Source organism: Cryphonectria parasitica (assembly GCF_011745365.1).
Source record: "Cryphonectria parasitica EP155 unplaced genomic scaffold M406scaffold_1, whole genome shotgun sequence".
NCBI classification, from domain to species: domain Eukaryota; kingdom Fungi; phylum Ascomycota; class Sordariomycetes; order Diaporthales; family Cryphonectriaceae; genus Cryphonectria; species Cryphonectria parasitica.
Window position 1 is genome coordinate 332110 of NW_024468909.1, and position 27918 is coordinate 360027.

The 27918-nt window shown below is 50.2% G+C and overlaps 5 protein-coding genes across 5 annotated transcripts; 3 read left to right on the forward strand and 2 right to left on the reverse strand.

Moving 5' to 3' along the window:
- Window positions 1-1932: 1932 nt before the first annotated feature.
- M406DRAFT_248660 (cytochrome P450) lies at window positions 1933-3672 on the forward strand (the record flags this gene model as incomplete). The annotated part of the gene is made up of 2 exons (XM_040916550.1): window positions 1933-3421; window positions 3476-3672. 2 exons carry the CDS (start codon window positions 1933-1935, stop codon window positions 3670-3672), a joined length of 1686 nt encoding a protein of 561 aa, XP_040780467.1.
- A 3520-nt stretch (window positions 3673-7192) lies between these two features.
- On the forward strand, window positions 7193-8781 carry M406DRAFT_335385 (uncharacterized protein; the record flags this gene model as incomplete). The annotated part of the gene is made up of 3 exons (XM_040921040.1): window positions 7193-7404; window positions 7503-7653; window positions 7720-8781. The coding sequence occupies 3 exons, from the start codon at window positions 7193-7195 to the stop codon at window positions 8779-8781; spliced, it is 1425 nt and encodes a 474-aa protein (XP_040780468.1).
- A 233-nt stretch (window positions 8782-9014) lies between these two features.
- M406DRAFT_343727 (uncharacterized protein) lies at window positions 9015-12321 on the reverse strand. The gene is made up of 7 exons (XM_040921910.1): window positions 12200-12321; window positions 11687-12102; window positions 10665-11575; window positions 10188-10600; window positions 9961-10106; window positions 9506-9890; window positions 9015-9431 (listed from the first exon to the last, which is right to left on the reverse strand). The coding sequence occupies exons 1-7, from the start codon at window positions 12235-12237 to the stop codon at window positions 9260-9262; spliced, it is 2481 nt and encodes an 826-aa protein (XP_040780469.1). The 5' UTR covers window positions 12238-12321; the 3' UTR covers window positions 9015-9259.
- Window positions 12322-14961: 2640 nt separating this feature from the next.
- Window positions 14962-16420, reverse strand: M406DRAFT_33669 (family 16 glycoside hydrolase; the record flags this gene model as incomplete). Its single annotated transcript, XM_040921174.1, has 4 exons — window positions 14962-15136; window positions 15210-15546; window positions 15624-16170; window positions 16235-16420. 4 exons carry the CDS (start codon window positions 16418-16420, stop codon window positions 14962-14964), a joined length of 1245 nt encoding a protein of 414 aa, XP_040780470.1.
- Window positions 16421-20249: 3829 nt separating this feature from the next.
- On the forward strand, window positions 20250-25255 carry M406DRAFT_247692 (WSC-domain-containing protein; the record flags this gene model as incomplete). Its single annotated transcript, XM_040916481.1, has 3 exons — window positions 20250-23739; window positions 24448-24691; window positions 24772-25255. Coding segments are annotated over 3 exons (4218 nt in total), but the record flags the coding sequence as incomplete, so codon positions are not given.
- Window positions 25256-27918: the final 2663 nt, after the last annotated feature.

Sequence of the window (27918 nt, forward strand, 5' to 3'; positions counted from 1 at the left end):
TATAGGAACGTGAGCTAGGGCCTATAAGTTAGAAAGGAAGAAGTACTCCCTGCTGCTGTAAATTTAGCAGCGTAATTATATGACACCAATCATTCAACTTTCGATATCAAATCGCTAGTCCCAAGTTAGTTGTCTTCTCTTATATATACACACACAAACTGGGCCAGCAGTTGTTCATTCATGGCCACGATTACTTACTAATTATACAGCCGCCGCGTGTGGGGAAGTGGATTGCGACAGCTGCTGGCCGATCACGTCTTCCACAGCAAATCCGACAATCGGCCAAAAGTCGTCCCATAACCAGCGCTTGCATCATTCTGACAGCGATTTGCGTGAGGGGGAGATATGGCACCGGTATCGATCTTGATAGGTTCATCTTAGGGGTGTAGTCCTCCTTTCAAGGCTACAGCGAACCAGTCAGTGTTCTTGCGCGCTGCGATACACACCACTGCAAACAAAGATCCTGCAGATGGACTGCATTGATAATAAGTTGCCGAAGACGATCAAAAAGGCCTCACGAGGGCCCGGAAGTCGGGATCGGAAATAAGAAAACTTCGCTAGAGATGGGAGGTATTGAGAATTGTCCTCTTTGCTGTCCCACTGATCTGATCTCGACGCCATCTTGCGGAGCCCCTCGCAACGTGACCTCGCTGGGGGGAAACGGTATTAAGTTGGTACAAGGTTGCATTCTGTCTAGCCCTCAGGATGATAATTGACGCATGCCTTGTTAACAAGAAGCACTCTTCGCTCACTGTCCACAGATGCAATGCTTCAGCGTATATAGACATTTCGAGACCTTCTCTCGAGATGTCGACTCCACAGGCATCGTCAACACATTATCTGCATTCATCGCATGACAGCTCTTGATGTTGAATGGTTGGAAAAGTCATCTGTCACGTTTCCATCTTCGACGAAAGTATTTACTCCGTTTGCTCCTCGACTCCGTTTGCTCCTCGACTAATATCGAGCAAAACAACATGACGACCACTGCTTGTGTCATCCTGGTATCAGACTGATTTCTCCTGCACTGGACGGCTAGAATTGTGCAAGTCAATGAACAGTAACTTTTTACTATTCATTCAAAGGTCATACAGTGCATCGTTGAACATCCTAGCCTCCGATTTCATTCGTCAGCCTGTGCAGGTAAGTTATCTACAATACCAAAAGAGGCATCTGTCACTTTGGAGGTTCAAAAACATTGAGCACTCGCTTCAATAGGAATGGTTTGCAGTACTCTGAGTTGATGAGTTACAAAGACTCATCACAACTGCTTCGCGTTCCACTGATATTCCTCTTGATTCAGAGACATCTCGGTGTATGAATTCTTCAGGTGCTTGTGCGTTTTCTTTTCGATCAGACCGAAGTCAATGAAAGTCGTCAACATCATGAAAAGATAGCTTAAAAGTAAGATTCTGAGAAGGAGCGAATTCTTTTCTCCTTTAATTTTTTTTCTCTTCTTCTTTCTACTATGTACAATACATGAGTTAATACACAAATTCCGCACGGGCCGCCTTGGGATCACCGCCACGGCTGTCGGCCCGCCAAGTCTCCGATGCCCTTGTCAGCAAACCCCCTTGCAGCTTCACTTCAAGCTACTGAGCTGCTGCTGACTGGCCTTTCTGCAAATCCATCAAACGGCAAGTCGACGTGCCTTGAAACGTCTCAACAATAACAACTCTGAGCCAAGTCAAGCCAGACTTTGCTACCAGAAGAGAGACAGAGGAAAGTTGAAAAAGATTCAGTCTGTTTTTCTCGACTTTGCAACGCTCAGGTCCTTCTCTCATTCCAGGTCGTGGCATTGTGCCACTCACCTTGGGTGGTTGTCTGCGGCTGAGTGAAAGTGCAAGCAAGCCTGGCAAGCCGGCCTCGCATACACGAACCTCTTTCAAGATGGAGAAGATGGACAGCCTTGTGGAATTTGGCCAAGGCCTCATGGTCCAGGTGCAGGATCAACCTGTTACAGCCCTCGTCATCACGTTCATCGTCATCTGCATCACGACTCGCCTCGTCACCAGTCGGAGCGACAACTCACAGGCCAAATCTTATATCCACGACGCCCAGATACCTCCTGCGGTACCCTACTGGATCCCTTATCTAGGCCATATTCCACAAATGGCCTTTGGCTTCAACAGCTTCCTCGCAGGTCTCAGAAAACTCTACCCAGGCGGTGCCTTTGCCCTGAACTTTTTTGGAGGAACCCACAACGTCCCCTACAAGCCGAGCTTATATAAAAAGCTTTTCAGCCGGCCAGAACACGTCGTCGATGGAGGGAGAGCGTCTAAGCATCTCATGCAGAGCGTCTTTGGATATCCGCGTTCCAAAGCCGACCTGGCACTCTACGATAAAATCCTCAAGGACCTCGAACAACAATACACCCATCTCTTATCGGGCCAGTCGCTGAAACAGATGGTGAAGACGATGACCGACAGGCTGCGACACAATGTGGCTGAGTTCGTCACCTTCAACATGAGCGAGATAGACCAAGTCCACTGGGAGCGTGTCGCAGACGCCGGCCTCGTTGAAGATGCCACCGGCAAAGAAGTCGTCGAGGCTGACCTTTTTGAACTCGTACGAAACTTCGTCGCCTTCACGGCCAACCCGTGTCTGGTCGGCACAGATTTCGTCGAGAACTTCCCAGAGTTCTGGCTGGCCCTGTGGCGCCTGGACAAGGGCTTCCTGTCCCTTGCCTTGGATTTCCCGGCCGTCCTGCCCCTCAACAAGGCTATTGGCGCACGCAGAGCGAGAGGGTTCCTTCTGCGGTCACTGGACGAGTTCCAGGCCTCCATGGACACTGTCCGCAACGGTGAGATCCCGGCACCGCAGTGGGCAGACCTCGGAAACGTCAGCCCCTTGATGCAGCATCGTGTGGATGACGTCTTCCGCAAGTACAACCTGAGCACGAAGCAGCGGTCCGCGCTTGACCTGGCCCTAATCTGGGCGATAAACGCCAACGCCAACCCTGTCGTCTTCTGGGTCCTATGGAGAGTCTACTCCCAGCCTGATGGTCTCCTGGCTCGTATCCGCAAGGAGATCGCGCCGTTTGTGGTTCTTGAGAAACCGGCTATCGGGTTTGGGGCGGCTTTCGAGTCGGCCACGCGCATAGAGAGTATCGATATCGAGGGAATCCTGAACAAGTGCCCCTTGCTCAAGGCCTCATACATCGAGACGCTGCGCCTCGATTTTGATGGGTGGAATTTCAAATATATCCGTGAGGATACTGTCGTGGGCGACAAGGAAGGCGAGAAGTTCTTCCTCCGTGCGGGAACGTATGCCCATTTGGCTACTCAGCTGTGGAATACGGACCCCTCGGTTTATGATGATCCAGAAGTCTGGCGAGCGGAGAGACATATTAGACCAAACGCAACAGGCGGCACTGCAGGGCAGGAATCAGTCATTGACATAGGTGATCTGAGGCCATATGGTAAGTTGAATTTCGTTACGCATGATGGAGGTAAACGCTAACTCATGTTCACAGGTGGAGGAGAAGCTATTTGCAACGGACAAGATTTCGCTGTCCAAGAGGTCCTGCTCTTCTCTGCAGCTCTCATTGCCATGTATGATATCGAACCAGTCGGCGGTGGGCCGTGGAAGCTGCCCAGGCGGGAGAAGTCTGCAGGGGCACTATATCCCACGTCCCCAGCCAGAGTCTGGATTAGATCTCGTCCCATCTGAGCTTACTTCGCCAATTTCTTCTACCACGACCAGCGCAATCATCTCGAGCATGAGCTGCTATCATCTGCGTCGTTCCTCTCCTATTCCCCTCCCGACGTCTTCCTCTCTCGGTCAGCTCTTCGCTTGCTGAGTATTGTTTCAAATCACCCTCATTTTCATGGCGACGGCAGCTGCGGCAGGTATGGACTAGTCGCTCTCCTGATCGTCTACTAGGGTGCAGAGCTTGTTTCCGCCAGGTGAGCCAAGAATGCTGCTATTCATCTCATGGTCTTGTCCCGTAAGATGCGGGCTTTGTGACGGCTCTTCTCCTCCGGCAAGTAATCCCTTTGCTTCAGGGACGAGAGTTAGTCTGTCGAAACGCCGTATGCTCGTTACTACAGATGATCGCTAAGCATATAGCCAATGAGCTCTCCGAGGTCATGAAGCATCCTCGTCACTGCCGGGCGTGATGCAGTTGTGATGTATCTGGGTGGTTTCGCCTGCATTGCTGACGGCACGAGGGACGGGGTTTTGGACCTTCGGTGTAGTTCTGCCGGCGTTGTCAGTAGCATAAGAGACGCGATTTCTAGGCATAGGATATGGAAGCAATATAAGCTTGGCCTTGCTCCCTTGACGGCCATCTCGAACGAGCACTCATATGTACGAGCTCAGCATCTCATAGCAGTAATGCTAAAGGTCGAAACTCCTCATCAATGGTCATACCCTGGCATGGATCAAGTCATCGTCCTCGGTGTCCATGTTCAGGCCCAGGTCCGGAGCAAATTTTGTGGACGATGCTTGTGGGTGGGCTCCAGCTGGGTAGTGCTATCGAGGGCTGGCTGGAAAGTTGTAAATCATTGAGGATGTCGAATCATTCCGGACCTGATATTCTGGAACGATGCTATCGGTATAGAACAACAGCCAATTCTGGTCTGGGATATTTGGAGCTGCCAGTTTCAGATGAAATGTGGACAAGTCGTGAAGACGAGGCAAAGTATGCAAATATTTGCCCGGACCTCACCCTGCTTATAACATCGAACTCCCTTTCCGGATTTCATACAGCAATTGGAGACAGGCAGTACACGCAAGCAGCACAAAGGTATAGTGCACATCTCTGGAGACTTGCGGGACTTGAATCATAAATATTATTTGTTTTGTAAATCCTCAGGCATCGTGGACATCTAGAACTTGTTTGAGGCGCAACTAACGTTTATGTGTTTCCCATAAACACACATTAGTACCATTAATATAAGTAGGTATGCTATATTTGCCTAAAATAATGTGACGTGCTCTGCATACTCAGCTATGGGATACCGTATCAGGCAACACCGCTGGTTTAAGGCCTCGATGCCACGTTGTAGTGTTACTTTCAGATGGATCCCTGTAGCCCATAAACTTCCATGGCATTCTTCTAGATCTGATAGACTGTCATTACAGCTGAGAAGTAATACATTGGTTGCCTGGAGTGGAATCATAGCATGGTTTCATCCCATGAGGAGTGGACGATAGTAGTGCCGTGTTGTCCAGCACAACAGCACCTGTGTTGTTGACAAAGTAGTCGTACACGTGCACGTACTGCTTGGTAGTATGCTATTTGTGGAATTGGAGGTGTGTGTTGGCAAAAATATTGCATTGCTGAGCGCTGAAGAGAAAAGAGAAAGGAAGAGAAACGCCACGAGGCCACTGTTGGCTGGCTGGAGGGTCCGTGCACGGCCCTGGGCCAGTGACTCACTGGCCCTCGCACAGGAGGTTTCGGCTCGTGGAATCTACAATAGTTGCAATGTGAATTCGGCGCAGAGCTGCTGAGGTGTATTTTCCCCTCCCTTGATTTCAATTTCCCTCCTTTTCTTGTTCAGGCCCCTGTCTGCGTCGCCTTTTCCGTCTCATATCTGGTTGATGTACAGATTGATGTGCAAGCGAATAAAATACTATTCATATTGAAAATTGGCAATGGCAACGCAGGGCTGTTGGACAGTGATATGGACGTTTCGTGCGAGTAGCCATTTGGTCTGTTGGCTAGGCTGGGCTGGCCGATTTGCTGCTTGTTTGATTTCTGCAATAGCGCGTGCTAATTTAAATCTTTCTTCCCGAGCTTTTCTTCTTTTTTTTTTTAATTTGTGCTGGGTATTTTGAACCTTGTGCACAAAGTCTTGCTGACATTTTGACGGTGTGAGGACATCAGAATCAAGGAGGCGGTTTGTTCATCAAGTGTGGATTTTTCACTCCTCCGTCAGCGTTGTGCCAACGATGGCGTCTTTACAATTGCTTTTGTATGTGTGAGGCGAGAAGCTACGTACTATCTTTTCAGCCAAGAAGAATATGATTCAGCTAGTTTCTCCTTGTCTCCTGGCAGTTACCCTCCCTAGAAAGATGTGTCTTGGGCAAAAGCGCAGCATGCCCCTGCTGATTGCTGGGAAATACGACGCGTCCAAGACCTCGCCAAGTCTATTGCTGACCATAAGATACTTGGCAAAGATTGACACGATAGATACAAATCAGCTGTGTATTAACAAACCCCCATTTCTCCAAGCTTTTTTCTTCTTCTCCCGCATACCGCTATCGAATCAAAAAAAAAAAATCAAAAAATCAGTCCTTAGTCATGTGAGTTGTGGAGACTCCCAAGAGATAACCCAAATAAGTGATGGCACCGCCACCCCTGGATGTGTTTGCCGGCACCATCGTTATCGTGCATTGCGTGCTTTGGCTGCGCAACGTCTGCCGAACCGCTGAGGGGCATTTTTGGGACCCTTGTACAAAATCAGCAGCCCAGGCCGAGACAGCAAGCACAAGCCCTTTGTCCGCTAATGGAGAAACAATATCAGCTGTTGAGCCCCGCCGTATAGGGCCTGCTGGCTGGGTTTGTCGGGCCTTTTCTCAGGGATAGGCGAATGCCTAGATCATGTAACTCCATCAATTAATACTGGTAATTATGTCTTATACTATGTAGTAATATGTGGAAGCCAAGGCCAAGCCAGATCTATCGTTTTCTTGTGGAGGTCTTGGCCTCCATAAGCTTCAGAGGATCTGCGGTATTTATTAAGAGCCTTGCGTCCCCCAAATAATCTTGAAATTGAAGGCTCGATCTTTTCTCTCCTCTCAGCCTACTCCAGCGAACGTCAAGTTGCGTCTTGTCAAGGTGCCTTTATACTTCCATGGTCTGGGGTCATTAAACCGACAGCCCTCGAGTAAGCGAAGTCAGCGGCGGATTCATCACCGAGCAGCACGGCGGTGCTAAAGCCTCAACAAGATGGGAATCCTCAATATTTGGAGCAGTGAGGAGAAGCGTGCCTCTTCGCCTGAGGATGCTGTGCACGGAGTTTCGGACACAGGGGGTGGTGAGGTGGAGGAAGTCGGCGACGACTTGCACCGAGGCATGAAGCCGAGACAACTGAGTAAATATTACCCCAAAGCTTTACAAGGTGTTACTTAAAAAGAGCAAATGGCTGACGTCCTGTGACAGATATGGCAAGTAATATATGAAGGAAGTCGAAGAAAATTCGTGGCCTCCTGTACTAATTGTTTCTTCATTGTGGGCTATTAGATGGCCATCGCTGGCGCTATCGGAACTGGTCTCATCATTGGATCAGGAACTGCGCTGAAGAATGGAGGCCCTGGCTCCATTCTGATTGGGTATCTGCTCATGGGTTTTGTGGTCTACATCGTTATGGTTGCTCTGGGTGAAATGGGCGCATGGCTGCCACACAAGAAGAGCTTCTCTGGATATGCCGCACGCTTCGTTGACCCTGCGCTCGGGTATGTACTGTGTATTTATTGCCACTCGCATGCCCCAGACGATCCTATCCTGTCCCTCTCCGTTTTCTGTAATGATGCTGACCGCTAGGGACGATCAGATTTGCAACGGGCTGGAACTACTTCTTCAAATATGCGATCGTGTTGCCTAACAATCTGACTGTAACCGGCATCATAATATCGTATTGGAGGCCTGATTTGAACGTCTCGATTTGGATCGTCGTGTTCGGAGCGGTTATCATCGCTCTCAATGTAAGGAGAACTGCAACCTTCCCCATCTTTGATCAGTTATTACAGTCAGCTAACGAGATTCCACAGCTTGTTCACGTCAGTTTCTTCGGTGAAGCCGAGTTCTGGATGTCAATGCTCAAGGCCCTCGTCATCTGCATGCTGATCCTCCTCTGCTTCATCATCGCGCTGGGCGGAGGTCCAAGTCACGTTAGGACGGGTTTCTGGTACTGGCACACCCCAGGAGCGTTCAATCAGTACAAGGACATTCCAGGCGACACTGGTCGGTTTCTTGGTGTCTGGGCCTCCATAGTCCAGGCCACCTTCGCCTATCTCGGCACTGAGCTCGTCGGTGTTGCCTTTGGAGAGACGCCAAACCCGTCCAAGAATGTGCCCAGGGCAGTGAAGCAGACATTGATGCGAATCTGCTTCTTCTACGTCGCCGGAGTCATCAGTCTCGGCATGGCAGTACCGTACAACGACGAAAGGCTTATCAGCGCTACAGGGGAGAAGACGAGCGGTGCAGCCTCACCCTTTGTCGTCGCCGCCGAGATTGCTGGCATTCAGAAGCTGGACAGTGTCATCAACGCACTGCTGCTCGTGTTCACCATCTCCGCTGCCAACTCAGACATCTACCTGGCCTCGCGAACCCTCTGGGCTCTGGCCAAGGAGAACCAGGCTCCAGCCATCTTCCACCGCACCAATGCGCGTGGTGTGCCAGTCGCTGCGGTGGCTTTCTCGTCGCTCTTCATCGCCCTCGGCTTCATGAACGTCAGCGAGAGCGCAAGCACCGTGTTTGGCTACTTCGTCTCCCTGGTTACTGTGTTCGGGGCGCTGAACTGGATCTCGATCCTGATCAGCTACCACTGCATGCTGCAGGGTATGAAAGCGCAGGGGATTCCAAGGAGTGTGATGCCATACCGGAACCCTCTCCTGCCGTGGGGCGCATATATCGCATTCGCGATCACTGTGCTGGTCATCATCTTCAATGGGTTTGCGGGTTTCATGCCTTTCAAGATTGGGACTTTTATGACGAGCTACATTGGCATCCCCGTGTATGTCATCAATGTTCTCTGGTGGAAGGTGTTCAAAAAGACAAAGAGAGTTCAGCCAGAGGAGATGGATCTGCAGACAGGACGGCGGGACCTCTAGTAGCCGTATGAGTCTTTGCAGAAAAAGTTCAGTATTATTACTTGGTAATTGTCAGTTGCATCTGTTCACACACAGCATAAATCGCCAATAATGATTATAATACCATTCAAATCTAAACAACTCCACATATGTGAATAACAAGGAACAACTTTCAAACTACAAGCCTTTTAGGATTGAGTATCTAGATTGGCAGTCATAATCAGCTCGTTCGATCTGTGGCTCCAAGAGTATTTAAATGAGAACTGTATTTGTATTCGTGCCTGTGTAATTATTGTATATCTATTTCCAGTTTATAGCCCACTTGTATTTTTATTTCCCCTCTGGATTGGCTCCCTTAAAAGGTCATTAAGTCATGATAGATCGGAAAAACTCATATACCACTTCAACCTTCCGCCATGCCTGTGCATGAAAAAAAGCGTATTCTTCACGCACGAAAGGCCCATGTTCCAAATTTGAGTGTCGACTCAGAACGCCCGGCTCAATAGTTGAAAACCATGAGGGATGGATTCAGAACAAGAGGTGCTAAGGCGTGGCAGCCCAGAACGACCGACATCGGGACGATTGCAGTGAAGTCTGTGATAGTCCAGCCACGGGGCGCCCAGTGAGACAGGTAAATCATGCCACCAGTAAAGATTATGACGAAGATGTAACTGTTGTCCTGATTAGCGCCTTATTACCTTACGACGAATCCATGTAGCGTCAAGTGACACGGCATGCTACTTACAGGTATTTGAATGTCTTGAGGATCTTGGGCACCTCCTGGAAGAAATTTGAGTCCTCCTTTTCCTTAGATGTAGCGCCCCACTGCATGTCGATATGGAACAGATGAGCCAAAAGAGCAAGGCTGACGTGGAAGGAGAGGCCGCTGAAGAAAATTGCCATCATCGGTGTCCACTTGAAGTTTTCGATCAGAGAACTGAGGAGCTTGCGCTCACCAGTGCGATACCTGATGATTGCGAGTGCAACGCCGCCAACTAGATTGAACACGACAAGAAGCGAGACGAAGACCTTCCATGAGGGGAGGTAGAAGTGATCCAAGGAGTCATCGAACCATCCAACTAGAAAATAGTTGAGGACAGTCATGGGCATACCAACACCAATAGCAAAGTCTAGATACGAGATTAGATACCAAATATTGGCCTGATCTTCAAAGATAAAGTAAATGGCATGGTGACTTACATGAACAGATGTAGGCAAAGACACTGATCTTAGATGATAGTTGCATGTCTGAGCCCAAGAACTTTCTGATGAGTGGAGTGAATGGTCCCTTGGTCGGCCATCTGTAAAATGGATGGAACACCATCTCACTACAACCGTATGCGTACCTAGTTCGGTGATAAGTGACTTATCCTGACGAAATTCCCTACAGACAACTCTAATACAGGGAGGGGGCGGGCAGTACTCACTTTTGCCATCGAGCAATCTCGTCATAGATTGTCAGGGAGACACCCTCTTTGAAACCCTGACCGTGGTAACTGGCGATTCGAACAGTGCTTCCCTTGATCTGCATTCGCAGGGCGATGTCAAAGTCTTCAGAAACGTGGCTTTCAGACCAATAGGCAATGTATCCATCGTCCGAGTCTGACCCAACGTCTTGAACCGCAGCCCATCGAATAAAAGCGTTGTGGCCAACAAAGGGTGCGACCTCACCCGAGCCAATGGAGAACCGAATTGCAGTGTAGACCATGTTCGTGAAGAAGGTAATGCCGTTCTCGAAGTAATCCCATGCCACCTGCATGACGCCTGTCGAGTGCTGAACAATAGCGACTTCAGGCGACAAGAACATCTCAGCAGCGCCATAAAGAAGACAATCCACGGGCTAGATAGTTGTGATTACTGATTAGTAGACTTTTTGGCAAGCAACCGAGAGGGAAAAGACTTACTACTCGTGTATCAGAATCCACGATCAGGATGAATTCCCCAATTCGGATATCCCCTCCCGCCATAGCTCTGGGATTCTCTCTCAGAGCGCGTTCCAAGCACTGATCGTAGATCTCGCCAAGCTCATTCTCCTCCAGCATCACCGGCTCCATGTCATTGTACCCGGGCTGCTGTGCGGCTCGGGCGTCCACAGCCTCCTGCATGTAGGCCTCGACCTGTTGGGAAAGGTTGAGGGCGAAGTTCATGTTTGAGGCCTTCTTGAACTTGCCTTTGCGCTCAAACCCATCGTCGCCATGCTTTGGTCTTGCAACCCAGCCGATATCGTTGTCATGATAGAAGTCCCTGCGAACTTGGGCTTCCTCCTCTGTGATAGCCCGCATGCCGTCGTCGTTGATGAAAATGGACGCCGATCCACCTCGTGACTCATAGTACGAGATAGCTGTCTGCAGGCTTCGAACAGTGGGGATGATGACACTGTCCATGCCCTCTTTGTAGACAGGCATCTGAATCGTGATATGTGGTGGTTCGAAGCCCAGTGAGTAAGCCTGACGAAGGTTGGGCTTAATGCAGGAATATGTGCGGGAATTCGTCTTGAGACCACTGATGGGTCCTGCAATCTGCCACAGATCACCAAAGATGACCTGGAAGAAGAACAGCCCCGCACACATGAGCAAGGGGCAGGCGACAATGAGAGCGAGCCGCATATAGTTGCCGTCCAAGAAACACTCCGAGACGAGCTGGCCGACTGCGAAGCCATAGACCAACACTATAGCCAGACAGATGCCCATTCCGACAAAGAAAGCACTGTGAATCATCACGGGCCGGTTGACGGATTCTGTTGGCTCGACGGCTTCCCTGTCTAGACCTTCTTCACTGTCGCTTACCTCGTCTGGTGTGGCGACCATAGCACCACCTTTCTCGTGTATCATGGAAAAGTTGGACACGGATGGGGTGGTTGAGTGAAGAGGACTTGCGCCCGTAAATGGAGATGCAGCTGGTGAGTACCCCAGAGTCGAGTTTCGACCCCAGACGTAATTCAAAAGCTTGTCCTCCATGCGCTGCGCATGAGTCAAGATCTGAGAGATCTCATCTTGCCAGATGAGCAACAAGCCTTCTTTTCTCAGGATGGCAGCGTATTGAAATTTCTTGACGCTAGAGGATGAGACCGCGGCGAGGGACTCGATCACTTGTAGTTGCCAGCCCCCTCTCATGATGAGTTCCGTCTGTCCTTCATGCATGCCCGCGATGATGGGGTACAGCATGTGCAGCCGCAATGTGGCTATGACGCCCACATTGAGACGCTGTGCCGCACCGAGGAGCTGGTTGTCGATGTGCTCAGGACAGCAAACGTAGTTTCCTCTGGACTGTCTGAGCAGAACACCCAGCCCACGAGACCCATCAGCCAGGGCTTGCTGGGGTATCCAGCCGTGTGCCGAGATTCTATTGGCCAAATAGCTGACCATCTATAGCATCATTGATATCAGTACCCAAGTTTTGCAACATGTTGGATCGAGTTGGAGAATATGTTGATACGCACCGTTCGGTAGCGGATTTCATCATCATATCCGTTTCCATTTGAAGAGCCTGTGCTGTGAACAGATGCAGGGCGAGATGCAGCGCGGGATGCGGGATGAGACGTCGACTTGGTGTATGAGCTGCGTCTTGAGTAGCTTTCTCTCGTGTGAGCTCTTGGAGGAGGGACTGGTTGAATTGCATCCATTCGTGAAGTTTGGGGGGTAGAGGTCCCAGAGGGACCTCGCATGGGTCTGGCTCGGTCGTTTGGATCGACAGGCGTAAGGTAAGGGCCAGCAATGAAGCTCTCGGCCGATGAGTGCGTTGCCATCCCTGCTGATCAGACTGAGACCAGGAAAAAGAATAGGTAATCACAGGTGCCGCATAGATCTCACAAACTGGTTGTAGGTGACCACCAATATGGCCGAAACCTAGGATGAGACCACCAGGGGAAAGGGACAGCAGAGAATTGCCAAGAATAATTGAAAGGGGAATCAATAAGCAAAGGTTCGCCGAAACTTATATCGATGTTTAATCTCAAGGACAAGATGAATGATTAAACCCAGAAGGAGCACAGTTATTGACTCAGCGAGCTGGAAGTATTTAAGAATAGAAGAGCTTGAGAATTACACAAACCACATATGGCCCGAAAGTGAAGCTGAGAAGTTCAGATATTGGTATCTTTTCAGCCACAGGAATCGCTGAACTGATTTCTTTGTGCCACCAGCCAGTTCCAGACCACGATATCGAAGTGTCCATCAAGAAGAGAGCCTCAGCTATCAACCAACTATTGAGTAAAACATGGAGACGGCTCGGACATATCCAGCTGGCAAACGGAGCTATGGAGGGAGGGACCGCAGCTGGCTAGATGCCTGTATGTCGACCTGATCTGGTCAACAGACATGCCGTATGTCCCGGTCTCGATCATGGGCACCTTCGTCCTGTCAGCTACTTGCTCGGTGCCTGCAACGAGGTTTCAGCGAGAGGTACCGCGCCAAGAGGAAATACGAGGACCGATGGGCAGATCCCGCGCGGGATGACCTTGAGTCCTGCGTGAGATGCAAGGTCGGCGTCTAATGCAGCATCTATTGCGACTGCGCAGGATGGAATGCGCATGGGTGGATTCGTTAGATAGGGTCTGCCTCGGAGCGTAGTAAATCTGGCTCGCCGCTGGAGAGGCTGCGTTCCATGATGTCGTGATTCGAACAGTCTAGGCTTGTCTGCCACATCACATCTTTTGACTGGCGTCGGGGGCCGAGACGGACATCTGTACCCTGTGTTGAAGTCTGTGAGGCTCTCTCTCTTGTTGTCTCACTACCTGTACCAACAGAATAGAATCCATGGATCCACTATTGTTTGAAAACTTGATAATCCCGTTGTAGATTGCTTATTGGAAGGCCTAGAAGACCGTCTACCATGAGGATTCACTTGCGAAGCAAATTAGAATGTCTTCCTTGCCCAGGTGCTTCCAAACTCACGCTGTATTCGGCGAACCCACATTCCTCCGACCAGCCGTTGAAGTGATAGCCTCTTGGAACTTGGTTCTGGAATCATATGCGTCAGTGAAATATACGCAGTACCCCTGCCATGTACCGGTACGAAGCCATGATACCCGCAGCGAACCCCCCAGCAGGTCTCCACAAAGAATGGTTGGGTTCACAGCATTAGAGGCAACCCAGGAGAGTAGGGAGACTATCATTACTCATCCAATGTAGTACGATGCCCTTGAAATAGTAAGTCGACCTGTGGGTTGCTTCGTGAGTGTAGGGAAATTGTGTCGGAGCCACTATGAAGCCCAGTTCTCTCATAAAGGAAAGGCTGGAAGACACATCTCTGCTCATATTGACTGGGCTGGGAGGATTACTGCGGCAGACAATTATGGCTAGCTAAACGAAAACGCAATCAGGAAAAGCTGACAATTTTGCCAGGGCGCTTAACCTGTATTTCAGATGCGGTGAGCATGCGTTGCATCCTCGGAAGATTACGCCCTGCTCTAGTTTGCTCTTGTTATCTGCACCGTGTACGTATAGGAGCGACAAACCAGGCCGCCTTCAGGTTCGTCTTCCCACCCGTGGGTTACATAGACTCGCATCACTAGCTCGCCAAATCCTACCAGCCTTTACTAACGCTGGTTCGATAGCCTGTGTCGGCTGAGTTGGCAGATTGCTGCCGAGATAAAAGGCCAGAGTTGGAAGAGGAAAGAAATTCGCCAGCAGGCTTAGCCTGTCGCTCAACAACGCCACCCACTCACTCATTGAGCAGGTCATTTGGTATGCATCGGATACTCGGAGGTCCGACAATTACAGGTGCCTAATTGTTCATGCATTCTTATATGTGCATGTCGCACAAACCCTGTCTCTGATAGTTGGAGATAATGGTACAATACCCAGTGTGGTTGTATCAGAACGAGGGGAAGTTTACGGTTGCTCTCCTTTTTGGTTGTCTAGTGATGGAACAATATTTGCATGTGAAGGTGGCATGAATCAGCACGTGCGAGGTTCTCCACTGGAGGTGCTGATTGTTGCTCAAATGCAACCACATCGAGTTATGAATGCACAACTTAAGAATACACTGGTTGAATTGCCGTTGCAACAGCGCACATGTGAGCAGAAATACAGGCGGACTTGCCAGCCACCAATAACACCCACCATGATCATGATTTGCGACGAGGCCACGAGAGACAAGGATGATTAAGGTTCGCGTGCAGGACATGAGCTGTTCCCCATAAATATATGACAGCAAATAAAAATGCAAGAAGATTGCAATAAAACACGCCACACTACCACCTCACAATTCGGGGGTGGAACCACACACGCCTCGCTCCCACATCTTGACAGATCGAACCGTCAGCCCACGAGCATCTCCCTTTCCCCACGTTGGAAGCCACGTTCCCACGTCGCTCCAGAAGGTCCACTGGGCGTTCGTCGCATCGTCGAGCCATGGCTTGTTCCCCTTGTTATCCCTGTTTCCACGGATTATTAGTTGATTCTACATGTTTGTTTTCCTCTTGTGAATCTAGGTAAGCAATCACTTACGGAAACCACCCATCTTTTGCGCCCACAGCCACGTTCAGGATCAGATAGAACTCCTGGTCGAACGGTGCATTGCCAGTGGTAGACGTGGAGTTTACCCATGGATTGGTCGCAAGCGTGTCGTTTTCTGAGGAGGCCGAGAAATCTCCCCTGTCCCAGAGAGGATCTTTGGCATAGAAGTTGACGTAGAGGACCTGGGTCAGCCGACTGTCGAAATACGTGTAGATGTACTTGTCATCCCACTCCAGTCCGTATGTATATGTCGCTTCTGAGAAGTATCCTCTGCGCATAGTCCTGACCTTCTGGGTTTTCCAGTAGGCATCTGTGTCAGAGCTGAGACCTACGGAAATAGTAATTAGTTGAATGAACTGGTTCGAGACAAAGCCGAGCCTCTCTTCACAATGGTTCCAAACTCACCCCAGTGCAATGTGGAATAGTACACATTCCGGCCTCCTTCATAGTCAGCGCCGTTGCCTCGTGCCTCCATGATATCCATCTCGCCGCTCTTTGGCCAAGTGCCGTAGACCGAGTCCGTGGGCATCATCCAGATGGCAGGCCACAGCCAATCTCCCTGAGGAATCTTGGCCTCCACCTCGACTCGACCGTACTTTAAGCCGACTTTTCCCTGTGTATTGACTCTGGCAGATCGCACCGGGTTGACCATGTTGCCCAATGTGGAGTTGGAAGTGACAACGCAAGCGCTCGCTGACGTTTCGGTACAAGTCCCGTCCGCTGTGAGGTTCAGCGTAAAGCCATTCCACATCTGATCTGTCGTAATGGAGGTTGTTTCATTCGTCAGGGTCGGAACAATGTGAAGTCCTTTGTCGTCCACGTAGACATTGGTCGGGTCTGTAGTCGTCCAGTCAAACGAGCCTGTACCAAACCCGTCCAGCGCAACCTCATAGTTCCAGTTGCTCTCGTCCAATGTGTCTCCCTGGAAATCATCTTCAAACACAAGACACATCTATAGAGGGAAAGAAGCTTAGAACTCTGTCTTTTCACACGAGATTGGTCAAGGCTGGACTCACCTGTTGTGGCAAAGAGCCTCGGATCTCAAGGTAGGCAACCGCTCCAGCAGCAGCGATGCCTAATGCTATGAAGGCCCAGATGATGTAATTGTTGACTTTGGTTCGCTTGAATTTGGGATCCGCGAGCCACGGTTTCTCATATTCGCCCCGTAGGCGATAACTCACAAATCGTTTTCGGCTCCTCATCACATCAGCCGGGGTGTTGCGGCCAGAACTGTGGTCCATCTCTACCGTAAATTGTGATCAGGACTTTTTCTGCAGTGGTGCAAGTGAGGACGGTAGTATATGAGACTTGATCTGTCACAAGTTGAAATGGTTTTTGAGATGGGAGACGTCGTCTTGCTTGCAGTAGGGCTCTGTAAATGTGTTTCTCTTTCTTTCCAGATATTGCTGTGGCTGCGCTCCCGATTTACAGCATTCTTTTTGATCAAACAAGATTTCAGCCGGATAGCGAACCTGCAGAAGAACGACGAGATAGTAACGAGTCTAGATTACACAAGGTAAGCACTGCAGCTAACCTTTGTTGAACTTAATCCCTGCCACACACACACACGCACGCATGCAGGAAGAGAGGCGCGTCGGATGCACCGTCCGACCGAAAAATGCTCCGCTGCAGTTCCACGCAACAGGGGTGCACGATAATAATTCCCCGCCACGATATCTTCTTTTGAGCTCTATTGACTGCTTCGGGACTCAATATCACCAGATAAGGAAGCATCCTCGTAGCTGATGAAGAATGAAGATGTATCTAAAGAGCCCGTTCTGGGCCATGGCACGGCTGCTAGCATCTCTTTGAGGAATATTCTCCGTACCGCATCCTCATCTTTTTGAGACACAGCATCTAATTGAGGCTGAAGATTGATCTTGTACTTGTTCGATATATTAATAGAAGGTAGCACTACAGCTGAACATGGCTGGGTGTATCTAACTACCTGCATCAACGTGACCGGGCAATTGTTTGGTTTGTGACGGCAAGTCCCGTGGACGATTGCCACGTTTACGGACTATCTACAGTAGAAGGGTGAAACTCGTCTCATTGCTTATCTTCTCGTGTAGAGTGTGACCACGACATCCTATGAAGTTTTCGGTCCCAGTAAACATATGATTTTTTCAGCTCAGCACGCCATCCACAAGCAGTAGCATATCTCATGAAGCAGAGGTTTCTATATCTCTATATGCTAATGCCTTCATGGGTGTCTCAGCTCGGGAGAGAGGGTAACGATGAAAGATAAGGCGATAGGCTCAAGATGATCTAAAACTCTTTGTGTTTAGCTGAAATACTACACAGAACAGGGTCCTTCTTCTTGTTCTTTCTTTGCTTTTCTCTGAGCAGAGGGCTTCCGTGGATGAGGTAATCTATACCAATAGCAGATCAGCGTCGTATTGATAGATTGACTATTTTGTCTCATTATCTATAGTTTTCGGGGATGGCATGCGATACTCCCGATGGAACTGTAATACGTAACTATGTGTTGAATTGGCTATGGCCGTCAATGAATATGAAACATTTTTGAGACGGGTTGCAATGGGAAAATATTCTTCACACCTCAAGTCCAGAGGCCAATGTAACACTTATGGTACGTTAACTTGTGCGCTGTAAGATTAAAGAAGACAACCACTGAATTTTGGTATGCCCTGTGCCACTTGGAACATCACCACCCAAGATTTCTCCGGAAAAGACGGCGTGGATTGTGGTTGCCCATCAGTGATCACCGAGAAAGGCTGCATAGCTAAAGGTCTATCAAGCTGCAGTGAACTCACCCAATCATTCGGTGAGTGCTCGTATTTCAGCCAGTCTTGAGCGATTGACAGATAATTACTGAAAATGAGCTAGAGGGAATCTTCAGGTTCGTAGCAGATTATCTGTTTATATACATTGATACGAGTTCAGCAATATGGATGGATTGAAATCTCTTATGGAGCTTTTCCAGTCTAGACCGAGCTTTACGAAGGCATCTGTTCTGTCTATCTCTAGCCACAAACCAGATAGTATGTATGTTATCACTCAGACAGTCGATACATGTCCATATTCTCAGCTCACCTTTCAGCCTAGATGAACCAATCTCTTGACCGGTTACGACTATCTAATGAGTTTAATTGGGCGAATGTTGAACATTTCATCCCGTGTGAAGTCATGCCGTCATTGCAGTAGTTCAAGAATATAGTATCTATCATTGGACGCTATTATTGTTCATCAAGACTAGTCAGGACCCCGGAGGCTTTGGAGCGTTGACACCATCACCCAGCCACAGCGGGTCAACAAACAATGCCAAGCAAACGTCCGTTTTTAAGCCGCGCTGACCAAGTCTTGGGACAGAAACGACGTGCCTTGTTTGTTTTCTTCCTCTTGGAGTGTTGTCAATGCAGGTAGCGTCCCATGCTTGCTGGCACGACCACCACACCCTCCTCTAGATAACGGCCGTAGGACCTTGGCATTGGAGGAGGACCTTCCGACAATAGCTATGGTGCAGAGGACCCGAGGCACACACTTCTGCATCTTACATGCATGGTGAAGTACATGCCACTTGTTGGCAACAGCTCCTCACTTCGTACCGGTACCTTTGCCCCCCTGGCTTAGCCAAAGCACGGGTCAGCACGCACGCGGATGGATCCGGCCCCACCACAGTCGCAGAAAGGCTAAACTGATTTGGATGTTTTTATGTCTACAGTACTACGGTAGCAGACACGAGAATTTTTGGACAGTCCTTTTGTCTCTACCAACTATCTTCAGCTGAGCGGTAAAACGCAGAGGGTTTGCCCCCCTCTCCCATGCTGGCCTGGAGAGGCCAATGTCACTTTGTCCTCCATGTTCTGGGCCTCGTAGTGAGTCGAGTTCTGTTCGCTTTATATCGTTCACAATGCTTTATCTTTTGAGTCCCCCCCCTGTGCTCAGGATGAATGGCGGTACTGTATCCAAAGCCAAGTTTATCGGCTACATGTTCCGTCCCGCTGGCCCCCCCATGATGACCACCACCCCTACCTTCGGAATTTTTTTCACTCGGAGCCCGATGTTTTCGCCTGTAGTCAACACACACACACACACACACACACGAGATGGAAGGATCGATAGTCTCGACTACGGCGGGCGTCATTGGGGTTCACGGCATGCTGACCCGACGAGGATGAATCTAGCCTAGCAAATTCAGCCGGGGGGCCTCCTTCGTTTTCTGCAGTCTGCAAACAATCTACGCCAGCCCCGAAGGGTCGAATGTGGACGGAGGTGATGAAGAAGAAGGGGGGGAGGGAGAGAGGGAGAGAACAAAAGAAGAAAAACAAGAGGGCCATGATACGAGGTCTGCAGTGCAGCTATTCTCTTCGTGCCGGGCTTGCACACTTCCTTTCACGAGGAGCTTTTTGCTCTCACCGTCGGCACCAGTCTGGTTGCTTACGTCGTCCACAAGCTGCGAGTTGTTCTCAGACCATCCCTCTTCTAGCTTCGCAATTGATTGTATTGTGCCAATTTAAGAAATTGTGACCGTCCTGCTATTCAAGCATGTTGTTGCTTTCTCTTCAGCTCTTCCAGCAATTGCATGTATGATCTACGGTGACATCGCGAGCGCACATCTTTCTCTCTTCTTTCTTGTTGCCACACGTCTGCACAATAGATGCTCGGATGAGGCCAGTTCCGCCAATTAGCCCGGGCTACCCTGCCAGCCACTCAGAAGATATTCGCCCTATTGGGCAATTTGAACCCATGTCTCTCATTTGTGTACCCATTATTGTATGAGAACAAGAGAGAAAACCACTACGACACTCCATACAGTAGCAACAGCAGCATTACATTGAGAGGCTGGAACGAGGGGTCTCATTATTGGGCCGGCGTCAATCACCATGGGCTCATGGTGGGCGTATCGCGCTCTGCTGGGCTTTGTTCTCTTGACAGGGCGCCTGGTCTGTGGTCTAGATGCGACAGACACAATTATAGACGGCGGTGCGTATCTTTGCTACATCAGCCGTTACCCAAAACACCTGCGAGCACGAGTGATCCACTGACGTGAACCTTGTCTTGGCTGAAAAAGACTCCGCCCAGACCGGCTATGCAGACAATCACAACATGGACCCGACCATTATCTCCAGCGGCAGCTTCGGCCAGCTGTGGCGATACAAGACCCCAGCCTACACCAGCGGGACTGGTGACGAGCAGTTCTACGCAAAACCATTGGTGTACACCCCTCCCAGCTACGGTAGGCAGATCATACTTGCTTTTTCCGAGCAAAACCGTCTGTTTGCTGTGGATGCCGTCAATGGCACGCTCATTGCCTTTCGGGACATGAACGAGGAAGGGGAAGGGCCGTTTAATATTGCGGATTTTGATGGGGATTGTAATGATATCAGTGATACCGTGGGAGTCACTGGTACGCCTATTCTTGACCCAGATACCGATACAGTCTACTTCTGGTCCAAGGGGTACGAGGCTGGTGTTACCTCTGGCGTGGACAATGCCAGATATCGGTTCCATGCTGTGGACGCTATCACTCTGGAAGAAAGGGCTGGGTTCCCCACGGTGTTGGATGGTCACCAGGCCGCCAACGACGAGACTCGTTTCTTCCAGGCTGGGATTCAGCTACAGCGCCCGTCCCTGAACCTTCTCAACGGCGTTGTGTATGCCGGGTTTGGAGGCCACTGTGACATGTTCAACTACACGGGCTGGATTGTAGGGATGCGTGCCAGCGACGGGGGCTTTGTCACGGCCTATGCTACCAGTGCAGGCGCAGGGGCCCCTCCTGTGCCAGACACAAGTGGCGCTGGGGTCTGGATGGCGGGCTCCATCCTCGCCTCGGACCAGTCCAACCGCTTCTTCTTTGCGACGGGCAATGGGATCACCAGCACCATCAATGACGCACAGGCGGCCAGTGGACGCACGACCCTCGACACGCTGAGTGAGTGTGTCGTCAATATGCTCGTCAACTCGGACGGCACGCTGGCCCAACAAGACTATTTTGAGCCCGCTGCCTATCAAGCCATGGATGGTGCAGATCGGGATGTTGGTAGTGGTGGTGTCACTCTCTTGACAACTCCCTTCAGCGGCGGAGGGGTTAATAATATTGCCATCACCTGTGGCAAGAATGGGCAGTGTTTTGTCATGAACGCAGACAATCTTGGAGGATACAAGACGGGAGCCAGTTCAGGTGACAATATCCTCCAGACCATCACTCCGCCGGCTGGTGCGGCCATGTTTGGAACAGTGGCATCGTATCCCTTGGAAGGTGGGTATATCTACATGACCCTCTCGGGCACGCCTGTCTATGCCTATGCTCTGGGATTCGACGCCTCTGGTCGACCACAATTCTCTTACGCAGGCGAGACGGCCACGTCCACCACAGGCCGACCTGCCGTCAGCGCACCCATGGTCACGTCCTTGGACGGTCAAGAAGGCACCGGCATCCTCTGGATTGTCGATCCCGACAACGGCATCAGTGCCTACAACGCTGTTCCTCAAGACGGAGTGCTTGTGCCCATCACTCTCCCTGCTTCAGGCCAGGTTTCCAAGTTTCAACGACTGGTTTTTGGTGACGGACGGTTTTACACTACAGCCCCAGGATACATAATTGCCTATGGATCTCCCGTCACGCTGCCTCTTAATTGCACAGGACCTGTCAATTTTGGCGACGTCTACATCGGATCATCTGCTGTGGATAGTGTCTCTTGCACGGCTTTGATCGGTACCACGATTGAGTCTCTGGCTATTGGCAGTGTATACTACAGCCTTTCCTCGTCAGATGCGTTTCCTCTCCCGTTGGCTGCTGGTCAGTCTTTTACTCTGGATGTGGTGTTCAACTTGACCGGCTATTCTTCTACCACTGGCGGCGGTGGCAACACAACACAACTCGTGCCAGGGTCCAAATCCGCAGTCGTCACCATCACAATGGACAACGACGTCGCCGAATATGCAAGCACACAAAGCATCTCCTTCACGGGCGATGCCATCACAGGCGATGCCTACCCAGCTGTGAACCCACTCCAGGTTGATTTCAGCGCTGTGGTCGTCACCAATTCCTCAAGCGGTCCCGTGTCGAGTGGTGCTTCGGATAACGCGTTTGTCCTCTCCAACCTAGGCGAAGCAGGTCTGGAAATTCTTAGGTATGCTTATACCAACACGGACCCTTCAGACGACGACACAACGTTTACAAATCTCACGACAACAACCAACAATGAGACTGTGCTGGACAGCAACGGGTACTTTTCGACAACAGAGCTGCCTGCATTGGGGTCCAGCATAGCAGCGGGATCCGCGCTCACCGTCCAGGTCGAGTTCAACACCAACATTGTCGGCAGTTATTTCACAATTCTCTGCATCTGGACCAATGGAGGGATGGTGTACGTAACCCTCGATGCCTCTGCAGACTCACAGCCTGTAGCAAAAGTGTACTACTCGGACGGAGAAGGAGGATGGTCTCTGATTCCAAATTCTCCCGACACCGATGAGGACTGGGAGTACATTGTCAGTTTTGGTACAGGTCCAGGAGACACCGACCAGACCATCACCCTCTTGGTACAAAACGCGGGCGGATCTGATCTCATCGTCACAAAATCCAAGCCTCCAGAAGGTACTTACCTGGGCGCGACCAACCCCGAAGGCGACCTGGCCGAAGGCCTCGAGATCGCACCAGGGCAAAACAGCACCGGCACGGTTTACTTCGAGCCCCCAGCCGCACAGATCAATGCGCCAGCCACGACATATGCCGCAGCGTGGACATTAAACTTCAACGATCTCACGTGGGGCGTTCACGTCGTGAACTTCACAGGAACGACGGAAGCGGCGCAGGTCGGGCCACAGCTGGCGGATGGGTCGGCTCGATTTCGATATTTGGGCTGCTATCTCGACAGCACGGTATCCCGGATCGAGTCTTCGGGGGTTGTGTCGGCTAATAACTCGATCGGCTTCTGCCAGGACGAGGCTTATGCAGAGAAGGTGGCCTTTGCTGGTGTGGAATACACAGATGAGTGTTATTGGGGCGATTCCATACCTTCATCATCTCTTCTCGCCACCGATGCCAACTGTGAGGGGTACACCTGTGCTGGCGATGCAAGCGAGTATTGTGGTGGTGACGGTGGATACATTTCCATCTGGTACGATGTCACAGCTTATTTCCCCGAGAACGGTACTCTCGCTCCAGGTTATACAGGTCCCACCCAGCCATCTACTGTGGGCGACTATTATTTCTTGGGCTGCTACGGCGATGATGCCGCAGCTCGAGCTCTTTCTGGGTCGGCACCAGGACTCGGCTCTTCGACGACCCTTGAGACGTGTGCGGCTGCTTGTGAAGGGTACACATATTTTGGCACGGAATATAGTGACGAGTGCTATTGTGGAGATACGATAAATGTCGAGTCTGGGACTGGTGTGTCTGGTAAGAATCAGACGAGTGGGTGTACGATGGTCTGCGCTGGGAATCAAGAGGAATATTGTGGTGGCTCGTCTCGTCTGTCTCTTTACGCATTGGACGGTACAGACACGACAACCTCCTCGTTTTCGTTGTCATTGACTTCCAGCACCAAAACCAGTTCAAGTACCCGCTTGTCCTCATCTTCCCTTATATCATCTTCTCAAACCCCTTCGACCTCAACAAAAACCACATCCACATCAACCAGCACCTCGTCTTCATCTTCATCTGCACCCACGCCAACAGTTTCCATCTCGTGTCCCACCAGCAACGGCACGGTCTACACCGCCCTCAACGGCGCTACCTTCATGCTTGAGTGCTACCTCGACCGTGACGGCGGCGATTTTGCAGTCGACTATGTGAGTTCCTACGCTGAGGCCTGCGAGGCTTGTTCGACCACCACAGGCTGCGTTGCGCTCTCCTGGCTGCCGGGTATCAATAATCCGAACTACATGAAAGATAGTTTGGTGGCTGGTGTGGTAAATGATGGGGTATGGGGCGCGAGGCTTCTAAGCTCAGCATCTGCTACTTCATCGAGCTCGGCTTCGAGTATTGTCACTTCTTTTGCGGCGGCAGCCAAGATCAGCACTGTGCCATTGGTCTCCGGATCAGATTCTTCATCATCGGGTGAGACCTCATCTATTACCGGGCGACCTGTGATATCAATTGGCACGGAAGCCAGTTTCGTTACTCCATCACCAGAATCAGCTTCTGCAACCACGACAACACAATTGCCGACTTCAATCACCGGGCGTCCAGTTGTCTCAGTGACCTCCGTCGGCTCATCAGTGAGTGCATCTTCAACATCATTCGTCAGGAGCTCGTCAGAACTCACAACAAGCAATGCGGAGATAACTCTGCCTTCTAAATCCCTGGTATCCTCTGCGCCGCCTTCGATAGTGTCCACCGCATCATCATTGTCTTCAGCACCAGCTGGATGGTCCTATGTCGGCTGTGTCAATGACAGTCCGACCAACCGAACACTACGAGGGTCATCTCTTGTGAACAGCGGCATGACCGTGGCCATGTGCACTACTTATTGCGCAAATCATCAGTATCCCTATGCAGGACTGTAAGTCCACCTCACCTGCACAGAGAATCTTGTCATTGTCACTCACGGCCTTGTTTGCTAACATGACCGCCTATAATTAGTGAATACAGTACGCAATGCTACTGCGGCCCAATCTTCGTCCCAAGCTCCGCCACCACCGAGGAAACATCCTGCGATATGACGTGTCCAGGTGCCGCATCTCAGATCTGCGGAGGCCCATCCCGTCTCAGCATCTACCAGTCAACAACACAACCCCCACCAGTGCTGGTCAACTCCACATCCCTGAAAGAAGGTAACACCACCCAGACCTTCCAAGGATGTTTTATGGACACCCAATCCAACCGGACCCTTTCGTCCTACACCTTCACCTCGACCAAGAACATGACAGTTGAGAACTGCATCACCGGCTGCGGGGCCAAAGGGTTTAACGTCAGTGGCGTGGAGGCTGGCACGGAATGTTACTGTGGGAGCGCCATGCCTCCGGTGAGCCTGGGTGCGGACACCAGGGACTGTGAGGGGATAATGTGTTCAGGAAATACCACTGAGTTCTGTGCTGGATCGTCACGACTGGCAATTTATATGTAAGTTTGTATGTGATGAACTACTACTGCTGCTGCTGCTACCTTGTTCTCAAAGATGCACTGAGAAGGGTGATTTACTGTTTTTCATAATATGTTATATAGCACTCAGTTATGTTATCCTCAGAAGCGTCGACTCTATGACTGGGTCTACAAAATCTGCTATACTTGTCTTCTTCACCTCTCCTAAGTGACCATAATTGACGCCAGAGGTTATGTCACAATCTCTCATCCAGACATTGTGAATCTATAACTACTTAAATACTGCAAGGTTCACATTATACTAGCGAACCAAGCAAATATCCGTCGAGCGACTGGACTGACAAGAACTTGCAAAACTGACGGTCCCTGGAAAAGTTGATACGCTCTCCCATATCAGTTCTGTCAGACAGAATTTTCTTGTTGAGCATTGTACCTTACAGGAAGGGGCAGCATCCGTTGAAACGATTTGTATTATTCAATACCTGGATTTCATTACTATAATAGCACCGGGTGGTGCGACAGGGTGGTCAGCGCAGGTTTGGCAATGCCTACATAAAGCCTGAAGGCTTTGATATTGTGGAGAGGAAGAAGAAAGGAAAAGAACCATGTTGAACGTAATGCATATCTGAAAATCATATAAACTATCAAAGAGACTAGAGGACCTTCCTTTTACGTCATTTATCTGTGGAGAACATGGCTACATTTTGAGGGTTGTATCTACCCATCCCTTGGGTAGGGGCTGGGGAGTAGAGTTCCAGGACCTTCTATATTATTATAGGCAAAATAGTTTATATAAGCTAGTTTTTCTCCCACAGTTTCTACGCTCCTCAGCCTGCGCCCCATCTCAGATAGAAACCAAGCTCATCCAATGTTAATCGAACTCTTCATCCTCCGTCTGCAATTCGTACAGAAAATATCACAGGAACGATCCATAGGTCCAGATGCGCAGTAATAGCAGTACCATCCCGACCGATCAACGGAATCCTCCTTCGCCACATTCTGCCCTGTGCTAGATCGAGGAAGACTTGCGACGTTTTGAGGCACTCTTCTGCTCTTTCTTTCCTCTTCGGTGTATGGTATCGGGGCCTCCGTGGTCTGCTGCACCCCGATGTTCTCTCGGGCATTGGAAGCAGACTGAGACACGGAGGGGATAGGGCCAGATGCCAGCCCACCTGTCCGGGACGGAGATGAATCAAATGTCTTGCGGAAGGCTGAACAACGCTTCTTGAATACTTTGTGATCATCTGTATGGTCCTCAGAAATTGTGTACAGCGGCCGTTTGGGTTTACTCTTTCTATCCATCGCGCGACCACGGCAGCCTGAGGCACGAGTCGTCACAGAGGAGAGGACGTCTAGACACTGCTGCAGAGAGCTGTGCCGATGTCTGTGTATTCTTCAGACTCCGGAGCTGTGTCTCGTCAGCATGTATGCACTTGATACTCTGAACACCAACGGAGGCCGTTGCATTCCAATGAAGGCGCTGACCTATGTGTAATGACCTCACGCTGTAGGTTCTGCGCGGGCAAGCCATCTAGGACTAGAATCGCATTCTAGTCATGCTCGATTCGTCTGAGTATCTCTGTTACAATGGCTGCTGCGCCCGCTGGGATATGAAGTTCCCACGCCGAAACAGATGGTTGTACACGTTGCGAACAAAGACAGGTGCTTGACATCAGACAGAGAGTCATCTAGTGTCCCGATGGAATAAGCAAAGGATACCAACAGAAGTGGAGTCTGTTCAGATCAAAGGACCAATAAGGTGGAGAGTATTGCATTTGGGCACTTAGATCTTACTTAGGCATCCATTCATTGTATACTTTTTGCCACAATGCAAGCCACACGCCAGATGTTAGGATAAAAGGAGGGGAAAGCGAGAGGGATAGATGCATCCCCACCTCACTACAATATACTTCTCTTAGCATTCGATACCTTCACCGCTCCGGCTGCTGTAGGCAGGCTCCCGTGGTGGTTGCGGTCATGAACAATGTTGGGCCACCAATTGCAAAAGGCCTCTTCCTCCTCAATCCGAGCACCCTACCCTCATCAAGGCAGTCCAAGGGTGGGAGGCATCTGCAGTACGACCATGGGCGGGGTACGCCTTGAAAGACCACTAGACATCTAGCTCGTTATGGGTCTTCGTTGCGCGGCAGTGCTGTTTGATGTTAATTATGTTCCCGTTTGACGCCGGTGGTCAGCGACTTGGTCTATGACACATCTACGCGGTCGATCTAGTGTCTCAGTCCGTTTTCCAAGGGGTCCCGAGGCCGAGCATGTGCTTTCTTAACGGTTAGACTTTGGAAAATATCGAGTGTCTTCAGGATGAGTAAGGCACAGATAAGCATTCGAAGAAATACGATGCAAAGCTACAATAGACCAAAGTCATTGTTATATGATCAAACAGACTCGCAGTGACTACTATGATGGACTGACGATATGCTGCCACCAAAATGACCAAAAATAGATCATTCCCAACTGTCACTACCTGAGCCGTTGTAACCTCTGCCAGGCCAAAAAGTCGCCGAGCAAGCCACTGGCTTTTCAGAATCATACCATGATGGGTCCGCTGGATTGCAACCAGTACCTACACGAGCCAGCCACAAGTTTTGGTGGCATGTTTCTTTTTCTTTATCCGTTTCACTATCCTTAGTACTCATGAGCTTCTTCGTTCACATGATGCATTCCAAGGTC